At 37.9% G+C, this 13,914-nt stretch overlaps 1 protein-coding gene across 4 annotated transcripts in view; it reads left to right on the top strand.

Moving 5' to 3' along the window:
- PJA2 (praja ring finger ubiquitin ligase 2) overlaps positions 1-13,914 on the top strand; it is a 73,332-nt gene that overhangs the window by 45,262 nt on the left and 14,156 nt on the right. For 2 of the 4 annotated variants that reach the window (XM_054809468.1, XM_054809469.1), the window contains 2 exons: positions 8,557-8,757; positions 11,771-12,830. In XM_054809468.1, coding sequence (XP_054665443.1) covers positions 8,557-8,757; positions 11,771-12,830 — 1,261 coding nt within the window. The remainder of the gene's footprint in view (positions 1-8,556; positions 8,758-11,770; positions 12,831-13,914) is intronic. The other 2 variants (XM_054809470.1, XM_054809471.1) reach the window with 1 other exon arrangement.

The raw sequence follows: 13,914 nt of genomic DNA, 5'->3' as shown, positions 1-13,914 counted from the left end.
TATTTACGGTTTTGTCTAAGAAAGCAGAGAGCTCAGCTAAAATTAAAGCAAACCAGTGCAAATACACTAGACATAATGTGGGAGTTGAGTGTAATGTTGGTGCAGCGAGATCATCAGAGGACAGTGAAAAAATCAGCACTGGAACGGTTGCAGATCAGTGCCCAGCAAAGAGTGGGTCCTTGGCTCAGGGATGTAGGGACTTTGGCAGCAGGAGTTTGCGTAGCAATTCCTGCCTCAAGCTGCTTGCGTCTGGCTCAGTTCTACTGCCTTAGCTGTGCTAATGCAACTATCTGCTGAGCTTTAAAAAAACGACGACAGAATTAGACCCTCAAAGAAGGGGATTTGGTAAAGCTGAGTAAGTTCACGCAGTCCAATTTACAGCTTGACAGCCAACTGTTGTAACTACAGCTGAAGCTGCATCAGAGCAAGCCGTCCTTACCCTGGCTCCTTGGCTGAAGTGAACAGATGGCGGACATCTGTGTAGAGGGATTCTGTGCACCCATGTTGGTCAGAAGAGCCTGGACAAAGGAATAGGAACCATGCAGGATCTTGAACTCCAGGAAGATGTCTAAGGATAGAAAGGAACTGTATCAAGGTGGTGGTTTGTAGCAACACACCCATTCAGACACCTCTACATGGGAGGTGATGACTGGGTTTCACTTGTAAAAGGAATTCTCTTCGGTTGAACTAGAAAGCTTTTTTCTGAAGCAGCATTTTAGAGTTTCTGTCCTCTAAATTATTGATTTGTAGCCATTTACATTTTAAGCATAAATAATATGCTTCATACAGTATCACCAAGCTTCCTATATTAAAATGCCACTAAATATCCGGGAGATGGGGTCTGTGTGCTGGTCTCATCTTTCTTCTGTCTTCCCAAAGAACAGTCTCTTACTGCTCTTCAATCTGATTTGATATTCCTTGGAGACTGGAAATTTGGCCCATGATAAAAATTGCAGTGGAAGGGTGTGCTGGAGCTAAATCCTTCCTCTCCCTTTCAGCCCTGGGAATGCACAACCTTCGTCTTTTCATTTGTTACCAGATGACAGGCAGTGCACTGCCACTGTGGTTTCCAGCCCTGCTGCTGCAGGGAGCACAGTCTGGTTCTGATCTCTTCTTCCAGCTGCCGGAGCGGAAAGCCTATGCGGATGGCCTTACTTTAGGGATAGGGCTGGAGATGTCTGGGGCAGGTGTGTGCGGGTGAGGGCAGTACAGAGCAGAGAATGAGCAAACTCTTAAAAGTGTCAGTACCTAGTTTTGGTACTGTATTGCTATTTTACTGTCGCTAGCATTGACTCTGGTTATATCAAAATTGATAGTGTCAGGCTAGTAGTATAAGTATAAATGTGTTGACACCAAGTGTGCATGTGCACTATTAAGTTATGAGTTTAGTTTCGAGTGACTTAACAAGTAAGTGTGAAGAGCCCAGTAGTCACAAAATATAGATTTGCTGTGATTAATATTTTCATTAATTCTCTTAAAAGTTTTAAATGCAGAATTATTTTTCTCTTTAAAGTGGGCAAGGTGACAATAAACATTTCCTTTATTCACATAGGTATTCAGATATCTTTAATTGCCTATGCTGTATTTCCAAATTAAGGTCCACAGTGGAAAAAATACCTGATTCATGTTTGCTGAATGCATTGCACTGTTGAGATTCCAGAGACTTAAACTGGTCAATCTGTTTGAAGGTGCAGCCAGCTGCTGTTTCAGTCATTAACAAAATAATCAGTTTCTGTAATCTGAGAGTGTAAAAAGAAAAAAAAAAAAAGATTTAAAAAATTTTATTTTCATTTAAAGTGAATTCAGTGGTAGGCCAGCCTGCCGTCTTATTGAACTTGGACCACAGGCTACTTTCAGCCTCAGGCAAAGAGAAGCAACTATATGAAGTAAAAACATTGACTTAGTGGAATCTATAGCTCAAAGGAGAGTGCAAAATGACCTGAAAGGTTAATGAAAAAACAATAATTAATGCTTGAAAAATAAATCCCTGAAGCATATTACATTTTTCAGTGTACATGTGGCTGAGCTGATACTACTTATGGAAATAATCACTACTGTGCTTTCAAACATCCTAGTGAGCACCCCCAGTCACTGTGGAACCAAAGACTTTGAAGAAAGAGTTTTTGGATGAAAAAAGTCTGATCCTTTAGAAAAATGTTTAATTTTTGCTTATGATATGGTATACTGGTTTCAGCTGGGATAGAGTTAAATTTCTTCATAGAAGCTTGTATGGGTCTATATTTTGGAATTTTTTGCTGAAACCAAGGATGTTTTAGTTCTTGCTGAGCGGTGCTTACACAGAGCTGAGGCTGCCTTCTCTGCTTTTCATGCTGCCCTGCCAGTGTGGTGGCTGGGGGTGCACAAGAAGCTGGGAGGGGAAACGGCTGGACAGCTGACTCAAACTGACCAAAGGGATGTTCCATACCACTTGGCTTCACGCTCGGCTATAAAACTCGTGAGGGTAGAGGAGGCTGACCAGGCTGCCGTTACTTCAGAACTGTCTGGGCATCAGTGGGTTGCTGGTGAGCAATTAGGGTTTTTTTTTCCATCACTCTTTTTCCTTGCTTTTGTTTCTTTTCCTCTTTTTTGCTTTTTTTTAAAAAAATTAAGCTGTCTCTATCTCAGCCCACAAGCTTTCTCACTTTTACCCTTGTGTCTCTCCTATCCCACTGGGTGCTGGAGTGAGAGAGCGGTTGTGTGGTGCTTAGCTGCCTACTGGGGTTAGACCATGGTGTATGGCTTTCTGAGGTTTAGATAAATCCCAGACAGTGAAGGTAAGTTCTAACTGAATATTCATTGTTTTGAGTGGTAATTTGCCAGGGTATGCAGTTTGGAGCTTGTAAGTGTAATAAATTTAAACAATTTCAGTGTTAATCTGCCCACAGTGTCAAGAGAGGGAAATTGTGGCAGTAATATGTTTTAAATTATTGAAATATGCCTCTCCCTTTTGGGGATTATTCCATACCTTTTTTCTTTTAACTGAAATGGAGTAATATCTCCACTGTCCAGAACAGTGGTGCTTAGAAAACTGAAAATTCTCCATTCTAATTGAAATTTCTTTTTAATTCATCTCCTCTTGGAAGCTTTCAGTACCTGCAGGAAGGAAAGAAATGTAGAATATTGGTTACAGATAAAGAATGTTGGATAATGTGAATATTTTTACCTGCAACTTTTATCTGAATTGATCAGGGATATGCATTTATTATGATTCAGAATTAGTCAAGTAAGGGTGTCAAGAATGTCAGTTGTTTTTATGTTTCGCCCATTTGACAGCCAAATGCATTCATATGCTTCTGGAAGTAAATAAAGATTTTTTTTTTAAGACTGTAACCTAGAAAACAGTAATTCTGTCAGTATTACATGCATTCGTTCTTCAAACCTTGAATGTGAGGTCCTGTTCTTGCCTTGTGGAAGAAAACGGTTTCTGTAATTCATAGATGTAAAAGAAAAAAGAGCAGCTGAGTAAGATAAAGGATATTTGTTTTTCTTTCTATGTCAAGTATTGGTGAGATTGATACCAGAATATGCATACAAGTTTTTTAAGAATGGTGGGACAAATCTGAGGAAGAGTGGAAAAAGTTATGAGTTATTAAAAGACTGGGAAAAAATACTTCTTAGAGATATTCGAAGCTCGCTTTACATGTCTTTTTTTTTAAAAAAAAAGCTAGTTTAATACCTTCTGCCGCAGAAAATGATGACCCCCTGCCCTTCTCTTCTTTGAGATGAAAAACACTTGGGACTGCTGCTTGACAGCTTCCCCTGACACACACCTCCCTTGGCTTCCCCCTTCCACACACTTCTAATTTTGTTTTCCCCCTGTGAGGTATATAATAGGCCTAGGAAGTGACTGTATATGAGAATGAATGATAAAAAGGAAATAAAATTGGACATAATAGGGTGAAAACAAGATCCAGGTAAATTCAATGGAATACTTAACTGAAAATGTCCTTGTGATGTTTCTATGGTTATAGGATATGCTTTTTTCAGTAGAAGTTATGAAACTCAGTTGCCTTCTCCTTAAACTACAAAAATTGCTAGTTATATTAGGGAAGGTGTTCAGTATTTCAGCTCTTGGAAGAAAGGCAAGATTTTGTTCAGATGTTCAGAACTGCTTTAGATACACTGTAGTTAATTTATATAATTATTTTACTGTTGCTTTTATGAACTAGACTCTGCTCCAAAGTGATGCTGCCCAGGTAGATCACAGCAGTTCTGGCAATTGTGAGCAAGACTAGCCTGCCTGCCACTGTGGCAGTTGACATTGCCCCGTTCAGGAGTTAGGTGTATGTCACAGTTTGGTGTCTTACATTTGCACAGGTGGTGGTGATTTGTTTGAGTATTGTTGTAGATCTAGGTCATGCACTTCTTGATTCCAGAAAGCTGCTTCTTTTGTTTCTGGTGTGCAGCACGTGAGGGAGTTGAGAGGGAGAACAAAAGCTAATGGAGAGTGAAGGGAAATATCTGTGTTTCAGTGGGTGGAGACTGGGATCCTTCAGAGGACTTGGCATGTAACTGAGCAGGAATCTCCAGTGATCCTAAATTTAGCCCTGTAAATTAGAATGGTTTCAGATTTATATGTAGAATTGTGGTCAAGAGGATGGATAATTTCTGAACATTCAAGTTCTAGTGCTAGGTTGTGAACACATGTATGCTTGTGTTAACCTTGAACATCATGTTGTTTCTCGAAAAACAGGGATTTTTTTGTGGGAGAAGACAAGTTGGTTATGCAAGTCAGAGGGATTGGGTCTAGATTCTGAGGTTTTCTGTTACAGTCTGTAGTTTGCTGGTCCCAGGGAGCAGAGTCCTTAGTGCAGTATTTGCAGAAGTAAAAGGGAAGCATGCTGCTCTGTGTTGGTGATTAAGGCAGTGCCTGGAAAAGGCTGGACCTACCTGTTTATGCATTGTGCATTTTAGGAGACACTCCTGCATTGGAGTGTTTTGTTGTTTTTTTTTTAAATCCAGCTCTGGTATTCTAAAATGTTTTTCTGCTATGTGACAGCAGCTAACAATCATTTGAGGAATTTGGGTGACTGTAGTACCCTTTTGAAAGGATGGAGGTGTGTATATAAACATCTTTAGCCTGAGAAGTGAATAACAAGCCTGTTTCCCTTACCTTGGTTATTTATTCACTGGTGTGTTGCATCTCTAGGGCTGGTCAGTTTTGCAGAACTGTGTCCTGTCAGCAGGTATTGGGTGTGTTTTGAGCTGGCCTACTAAACTGAGCTTCTTTCAGAAGGTAGAGCAATACCCATTTTCAAGGTTGGGTTAGCCTGGAAGAAGGACCTGAGAGAAAATATTCTATGTCTCAGGAACCTGATTGCCTGAAAGGTTTCTTGTAAATTGGTCTCTGGATTCAGATGCCTAAATGCTGCCCGTTTTAGGTGCGTAGGCAAATAAATGCATGGCTCCTTCTCTTATTTTGAGGTATTTTGTATCTAGGTAGAAGTTAACCTCTCCTGTAAACCAAATGTGACATCCAGACTTTCAGTAAATGGTGAAAACTTTCACTATATTGATTCAATAAATCTTTCCCAGGGCAGAATAATAACTGCATGATGTATCTTTTAAGAACAATTGAATACAAGATGAGACACTTTGTATGTGAGAGAATTATTTGGAACAAAAAAATGTAGCGCATTGCACCCAGGTTTAAAGATTTTGCATGCTGTGAACTTCAGTTTTAAAAAAATAAAACATTTGAATTCAGAGACTTCAACTCTCTTGAGTGGACATCTGTTTTTGAACAATACTGGTGTTTAGAGAACAAACTAAAATTAAGAATCAGGCAGTTATCTTGTGTTTCTACCTTTTTTGTTTCAACCACTCGTGTGACTATGTTTGAGGGCAGATTTCTCTGTTGCTCTGTGCTGATTTACTGATCTAACTGTTGGATTCTGCACTGTAAGTTCAGATGTGCCTGCTTATTGTCAGCTCCCTCTGGCAGTCTGCTAACCAGCCATGTTATAATCAGTGGAAAATTAAGAATTGTCAGCTCTTGCTTGAATAAAAACAGACTTGCTGGTTGACTTAGTAAGGATATTAACTGAGTGACTAATTGAGAAAATTAATTGTCAGTCCCCTTTTTCTTGCATTAGTTGCTGAGACTTTTTTTTTTTTTCAAAGATGGTAGAGAGTTTTCACCTTTCTAAGGACTGCAGGAGTAGTAAATATAGTTAATAACAAATTGACCATTGGCTTATGTTGTTTAATGTGGGATGGGCAGGTTTTGACAAACACCTGAAAAAAATTCAAGGAAAATTATAAGTAATCAAATTGCATAGAGCTTCATAGATAAATGAGGAAAAAAAGCCTCTGAAACCTGCTAATTTTTTCTGCAAAGATTCAACTGAGTTGTATCCCAGATCTGTAGAAATAAGCAGTATCACCATATTGCAGCTAGTGATGGACATGTTTGCACTTCTGCAGTGTTCGTGGAACTTGGCTATGGTTGGGGAGATTTCATGTGTGTGAAGAAGAGTGGAGACAAGACATGACTAGGATTACATGTTTTAAGGGAGATTTAGAGACATAGTTTTAATGTGGTGAGTTATAGCACAACATTTTTGTAGCAAATGGTTTCTTAGAATTGGCTAAAGATAACAAAAAGTGAAGCTGACAGCATCAGATAAAAGATTACTCATGTTATAATTTGCTTAAGTGTTGCAATTTTAAGCAATTGAATTGTAAATATTTGCCTTTTAATTTTAAGCACTGCAAGTATTTTCACTGTTGCTGTCAATTCATCTGGGAATGGAACAGTAATATTTTAGACTCTTGTGGCAGGTATTTTATTGTGAGTGTAAATTTGTTTGGTTTACTCCAAATTTTTTTTTCCATGTCAGGCTGAAAGATAAGGTAATTAATTTTCTTTTACTGGAACTTACTTTTTTTTCTGAGGCCCTAAATTTTCACTATCATTATACTCATGTTTCTGTCTTTTTTTTTTTTTTTTCTTTCCCCCTCTGTGGGGACAATCAAGCAGAACGTATTTGGATTTTTTCCACAGAGATTTGACATGCAGATTACTAGGAAATGTTTTTACCATGCTGGCAATTATAGACCAAATTCTTATAGGACGTTATATGTCTGAACCTCTTAAGCTACAGCTTCTACTAGAAGCTACAATAGGTAGCTTTCTTCTATTTGCTTCTTCATTAAAGCTTTTAAGGGATTTCTGTGAGTGCAGCCCCAAGAAAAAGATTTCATTCTTTTCCCTTGCATTTTACTTTTCATGATTTATGTTAGGTAGGCAGCAGCAGAGTTAGTTTTCTGTATGTCAGTCCTAGCAAAATGACAGCTTCAACAGTGATGCTAGTTTAAAAAAAAAACAAACCTGCTTGGACTCTTTGATAGTTGGTACATGTGTGCAGTTGTGTCTTTTAGGCAGTCTACATACTGCAACTACCAGCCTTACTAGTGGATGTTCTACTTGAAACTGCATAAAATAACTGCAAATAAATGGTATCTTTGCATATAGATATTCTTTGCATGTAGCTATTATCTTTCTAGGAGTAGTGAAGAGAGAGGTTTCACAGCCAGGAAAGAAGAAAGCTTTCTTATTTTTCTGAAGTTCAGAAAACTCCACGTTAATGGTTGCAAACTTTATCTTCCTGGACTTTAATGTCTCCTTCTCAGTTTAGTGAATTTCAAGAACAGAAAAGCTGCTTTGTTAATTCCATATCTGGTAAAGCTTAAAAGTGACTTAGAGGGACACGAAAAAGCCACTAAACATCTGAAATACTGAACTTCTAATTGCATTTGTACAAGCAACAGCCTTTGGATATGAACCCTTGTGCTAGCAGTAGTATCAGCTATTAATAATCTGTATTAAAATCTCTCTTCATTACAATATTGGCAGCTTTCCCCTGCTGTTTTTCAAGTTTCTTTGTACTACTTATCCTATGTTTTCTTGGTAAAAACATTAAGATCCATTAATATGGAATACTTCTGTAATTATAGGAGCCCTATGTAAGCAATTGTCTTCTATGGCCATGCCTGAACATACTCCCTAGTGTGAAGAATAAAGCCTTCTCCCTGGGACTTGGGACATTTATTTGAGAAGGTGTCATTTCATTAATTGTACTTTTGCTGTCACAGAGATAAGTTAGCTAGGGCTGGCTGAATTGTGCTGCATTACCTGAAGGCTTTTCCATTGTAGTGCTTGCAAATGTTTTTTACAAGCTGACATATGTGTTGTCAGAGCTATGTGCAGAAGTGTATCCCATTTAAAAAAAGTCATGTGGCATCTGGACTTGATTTTTAATATTTTTAATAAAGTCTCTGTTATTTACTACAAACATGTTAAAATGGGGGCAAGATTGATGTTTGTCAATATTATTTAGTGTAGATGAAAATTCTGTTATGTGCTGTCATAACATATGTGCACAGAGTACTTTACATTCTTAATAATCATATTGTTAGTGAAGCTCAAGACTTTAGAGAAATGGGAAATTCCTTGCTAAAAAAATTATATCAAAGTGTTGGGGAAGAGGGAAATTATAAAGACATATTGTTGCCTAACAAGTCTCTCTGTTTTTCCTCCATAATCTCATGCAGCAATGGGTCAAGAAGCTGGCAAACCTGCCTGGCCCAGACCAGCAGGAGGATATCAGACTATTACAGGTAGAAGATACGGAAGAAGACATGCCTATATCGGTTTTAGACCGTCTTTGACTAACCAAGACAGAGACGAACATCAACATAATGAAGACTGCGAACGATTAGAATTGGAGGATGCTCAGAAAGAGAATTCTTTATGTATGTGCATATCTTTGTGTATGTGCCATTTAAATGCAAACGGGGATGCTTGGGGTGGAGGAGGAAGGCACATAAAGAAATGTGAAGGGAAGAGAGTAGCCACTTAAATACCATGTGTAAAGTACATTTCATATGGCTTTATGGAATGAAACTTAGCATGAATGCAAATTAAAATATAGTCTATCTTAGGCTGTTTAATTTTGCCTGAAGAAGGGCATTCCTGAATGAGTTAATGCATTCTAACCAACTAGATAAACATAACATTGTATAATTATTTTGTCTTCAAATCAAATTACAAATCATATTTGGAATAGAATATCTATTCTAATCTTCTGTTTGAAGTCGGCTATGAAATACTTGACCATATCATGGACCAGGTTGTTCTGTCTTTTTCAACCTTAGTGTAGTTACAGTGAGAATTAGTTTAAGCCTATAAAACATCTTTCAAGGTTCTCTTTTTAATTGTTTATACTGGTCAGACCACTTTATTTTCTTGTTTAATGAACATTGAACATTAGTATTTCCCAAAATGTCTTTTGTGACTTCAGCATCTGAATAATAATTTCATAGAGAAATACGAAACAGCTTGTTGGATTAGAAACATAATCCCATCTCCCTGAGTGTATGAGTTTTTCTGCTAAAAATAGTTTGATATAGCGTCAGATCTTCCAAAATGCCGGGTCCTGCACTTGGGTCACAACAACCGCATGCAATGCTACGGGCTTGGTGAAGAGGTCACAACAACCCCATGCAACGCTACAGGCTTGGGGAAGATTGGCTGGAAAGCCGCCCGGCAGAAAAGGACCTGGGGATATTGGTGAAGAGCTGACTGAATATGAGCCAGCAGTGTGCCCAGATGGCCAAGAAGGCCAACAGCATCCTGGCTTATATCAGAAATAGTGTGGCCAGCAAGACCAGGGAAGTGATCGTCCCCCTGTACTCGGCACTGGTGAGTCCTCACCTCGAGTACTATGTTCAGTTTTGGGCCCCACACTACAAGAAAGACATTGAGGTGCTGGAGCATGTCCAAAGAAGGGCAACGAAGCTGGTGAAGGGTCTAGAGCACAAGTCTTATGAGGAGCGGCTGAGGGAACTGGGGTTGTTTAGCCTGGAGAAAAGGAGGCTGAGGCGAGACCTTATCGCCCTCTACAACTACCTGAAAGGAGGCTGTAGCCAGGTGGGTGTTGGTCTCTTCTCCCAAGTAACAAGCTATAGGACAAGACAACTTTTGTCATATGTCATTGTTATTGGAGACTGTTATGTGATGTAGATCATCTTGGGGAGGTTTTAATTTTTAGTAATTTGAACACTTTTGCAGTTGTCTGCACTTCATACGTTTTCTAGACCTTCATCTAGCCAAAGGTTTATTTTTTGTAAGTCAGTGTTGACACTTGTGGAGATCTTCCTAATGTTTCTCTATAATGCTACCACCTTTCTTGTTTCAGTTACTCAGAAATGAGCATGCTATTATTTTAGGGGTCATAAGAAACATGCAGTTTAGTGCTTTATCTCCTTGTTCTTAATACAGTTGCTTTGTATATGAATTCGAAGTGACTCATTTACTATATTAACAAAATGCCTTTCCTTTTACATATTATTTTTTGTATTTTGACTTTTCAAATTTGTCTGAGAAATGTTTTGGATTGATTTATTTTCCTTACCTCAACTAGTCTACATTTTTTTTGCCACAGTTGATACTTACTTTTCGATGGGTGGGTACTACCTAAAATATGCTGCATATTTCTTTGCTAATTGTCTTGACATCTTATACACATCTAAGCAACTGTAGAAGATGGGTGGAAGGAGATATCCTTGGAAATACTAAAAATCTGACTGGACTTGGTCCTTGGTAACCTACTATAGGTGACTGTGCTTGAGCTAGAGGGGTGGACTGGATGATCTCCAGAGAGGCCTGCCTGCTAACCTCAGCTGTTAGCAATTTTGTGAAGGAGCTTCAAGATTTTAATTAGATAAAATGTAATGTTACAGTATTGCTTCCTGCAAGACAAACTCCTAGTGCTGAGAGGCACAGCTCATGTAAGAGTTCAGTGCCATGAATTCACTATGAATTCTTTTTTCTTTTTTAACCCTGGAACACTTATTTTACATGGCTTCCTACCTCTGACTGTTTTTAAAATAACATCTGGGAATCCCTTTAATTAACCATGCATGTCTCTTTTTTTTTTTTTTTTTGGCTTGTAGTTAAGTTTCCAAATCTCTTAATATTGACTTAAAAATTTTAAGTACTCTCATCAAGTTATGCAAGCTATTCTATGTTTAAAACTAGTTTGGATGATTGCCTTGGTTAGGAGTTTACAAATGACTAGAACTATGCATTAATTTTGTAGTAGCAGCAGTATACATGTTTTTATCTTCTTTAACTCTTGCTGCTGGGTTTGATATTTATTGTCACTTTATGCAAGAGGTGTTCAAGTGTAATATAACCAAACTGAATTTGTGATGATGGTAACTACTAACTGTAATTCCATGTTTATCCCTGCTATTATTTTCTTCGTATGAGGAGTTACACTCACAGCTGCATGTACAAAATACAGTATGTAATTTATAATAGTAATAAATGGCTCTATCTGAGTGTGTCAGGAGGCACAATTTAGCCAGGTAATGAATGGACAGTCCAATTTTTAACTTATGGAAAGAAATGTGGTAGCTTTTTTAATCTTCCAGTGTTTTTTTCAGATTTCCTGTTCTCATCTTAAAATTCCATTTTATATAAACAATGTAAAAGTGCTGCTTGTGAACATGTTTCTCTAATACTTGGACTTTTTTCTATCATGTGCTGAGCTGAAATTGTATCATTTATTTCTATATGCTCATTTTACCTAAATATATTAGTGAAGAAACACTGCATCTCTGGTAAATGTTTCTCTTTATCAAATTGCACTGCAGTCCTAGTGAACTATCCTTTCTTTTTGATGATCAGTTGTTGTAGATGAGAATACTTCTATTGTTTTTGATTATTCCAATGCATTCTTTCTTAAAACTTTCTGTGAAGGTTCCAGTCCATTGATTCCAGCTTCTTCTGGTTTATTAGATGAGCCTTTGTTAGAAAATACTGGAACTGAAGAACCCATTGGCCAAAATGTATCAAGCGAAACGTTTGAAGCAAACACATCACCATTGTCTCCATTCTCTTATGGTCTGGAAGACAACCAAATCTCCAGAAACTTTATGAATCCGTCAGAAAATTCTGAGGACCTTGCAGGATACGCATCTGGAGGGCATAATGATTTGAATGGTGAGAACGGAATTGCTTTTGTAAACATTGACTCTTATGAGCCAGATAGCAGTGGTGGAGAGGAAGAAGTTCAAGACAAATTTTCTTTGTCAGGAGAAGAAGCAAGTGTATTTCAGGAAGCGCTAGATAACATATTTTCTGAGTTAGAAAAAGGTGTAGAGTCTTTTACTGACTTACAGGCCCGATTGTCTGCTCTCAGCCACAGTGTTTCCAGAGAATGTTATGAAGAAGCAGGACCAATGCCTTTAATGAGATATTTTGGCATAGATTCAGACTTAGCATGTCCAAACAACAGGACATTTAAGTCTTCTGCTGAAGATCAAGCTGTACTGAAAAGTAACCCAAATGGTGCCACTTATGAAACACAGCAGATGAAAGATATAGTGGATGTTGGAATTGGAACCCCTATAGCAACTGCTAATGAATTAAATGTCAATGGTGGAAATACTGACCAAGGAAGTTCACCGGAGCTAGTAGTGAGACCTAAAATAAGAAAACAAAATACTGCAAACCAGTTGGAGGGAGAGATGCTTCTCCCTAATGATGATGAAAAAGAAAGTTCCTGGAACAGAAATGGTATTGCTGAAGTCCAGCAAGGCCGTGCTGAGTGTGCCTTGAGAAACAACAAAGAAGAGATGAGTTCTACTATGTTCTTCAACTCAAGAGAGTATGAAGGTCATCAAAGGAACACAGAAGCAGACCTAAAGAAAAATGCAACAGCTCAAGAAGAGAAAAATGTTCCAGATGATAGCACTTTTTGGGATGACTTTGAAGACTGCAGCAGACACTTCTCAATGTCCCACAAAGATGAAGACAGGTAACATTTCATTTTTGTATCTGTATTACTATCGATCCTTTTCTGTAAATAATGTGGAAATCTGAATAATTTGTTAGCAAATGGGACATGAAAACTCAAGCAATTTCAGAATATGATCAGATAACAAGATGCTAACTTTTCCTTTCAGTTCTTCTTCTCCAGTCCATCTAAAGAAATGGTAATGTACGTTCTTCTGGTACTGTAAAAAGCCTGTCCTTATGTTTAGGGTCAAAGCATCTTACCACTAAGGAAGATTACTTTTTTTAAAGTTATTTTTACTGAGTAGATGGAGGCTAGAGAAGGAAAAACTTGTTCAGCATGGGTTTTGGCAAATTATGGGTCTTTGAAAATTCCCTTCAAGACTTGTTATGTTCAGAATTTGTTCCTTTTGCCATCAAATGCCAATATTCTGCATGACAGCCTATATATGTTCTTGTCTCCAGCCTTTTGAAAGAAATTATTCTTCCTTGTCATATCTGAAGAATAACTTGATAGGATTGCCTATAATCCCTTTTTAAAATACAAATTCTTTAGACTTTAGTATGTGTTTCCAAAGTAACTATTAATGACTACAGTTTCAGATCTACAAATGGCTCCAACCTGGACACTAGGAGCAGTATTCAGATTCCTCCTGTTTTGGGCTCTCTACCCAGAAGACAGACTAATTTGGATAAACCTTATGTTCATTATTTTTTACTCATATAATGCTGGTAAAGAACGTTTCACTGTGAATTGGAGTTATGTAACGGAGCTATTTGAGGGTAAAGAAATTTCTAACCTTCTGTTCATTTATGCAGTAAATGCAGTAGTGTTTGTGATAGCTTTTGTTCGATTTTTTTCCCCCCTATTTTTCTGCTAGTTTGCTTTCACATTAATTCTGTTCCAACTGCATTCTTTACAAGACGTCTTCTGGATGTTGATGTGGCTTTTCTGCGTGTGTGTGTGCTTGCTATTAGGCTTCATAAGCTAACCTACTTTGTAGATTGTGTTTCCACTGCTTTTGTGGAGAGAACAGCATGACAATTAATCTGCATAAACTCTTGTCCTTAAAATATTGCAGAGTCGCAATTGTGAGAGAACAAAA

The sequence above is a fragment of the Grus americana genome, chromosome Z (genome assembly GCF_028858705.1).
Source record: "Grus americana isolate bGruAme1 chromosome Z, bGruAme1.mat, whole genome shotgun sequence".
In the NCBI taxonomy this organism is placed as follows: domain Eukaryota; kingdom Metazoa; phylum Chordata; class Aves; order Gruiformes; family Gruidae; genus Grus; species Grus americana.
This window is presented reverse-complemented; position numbering and strand designations above follow the sequence as displayed.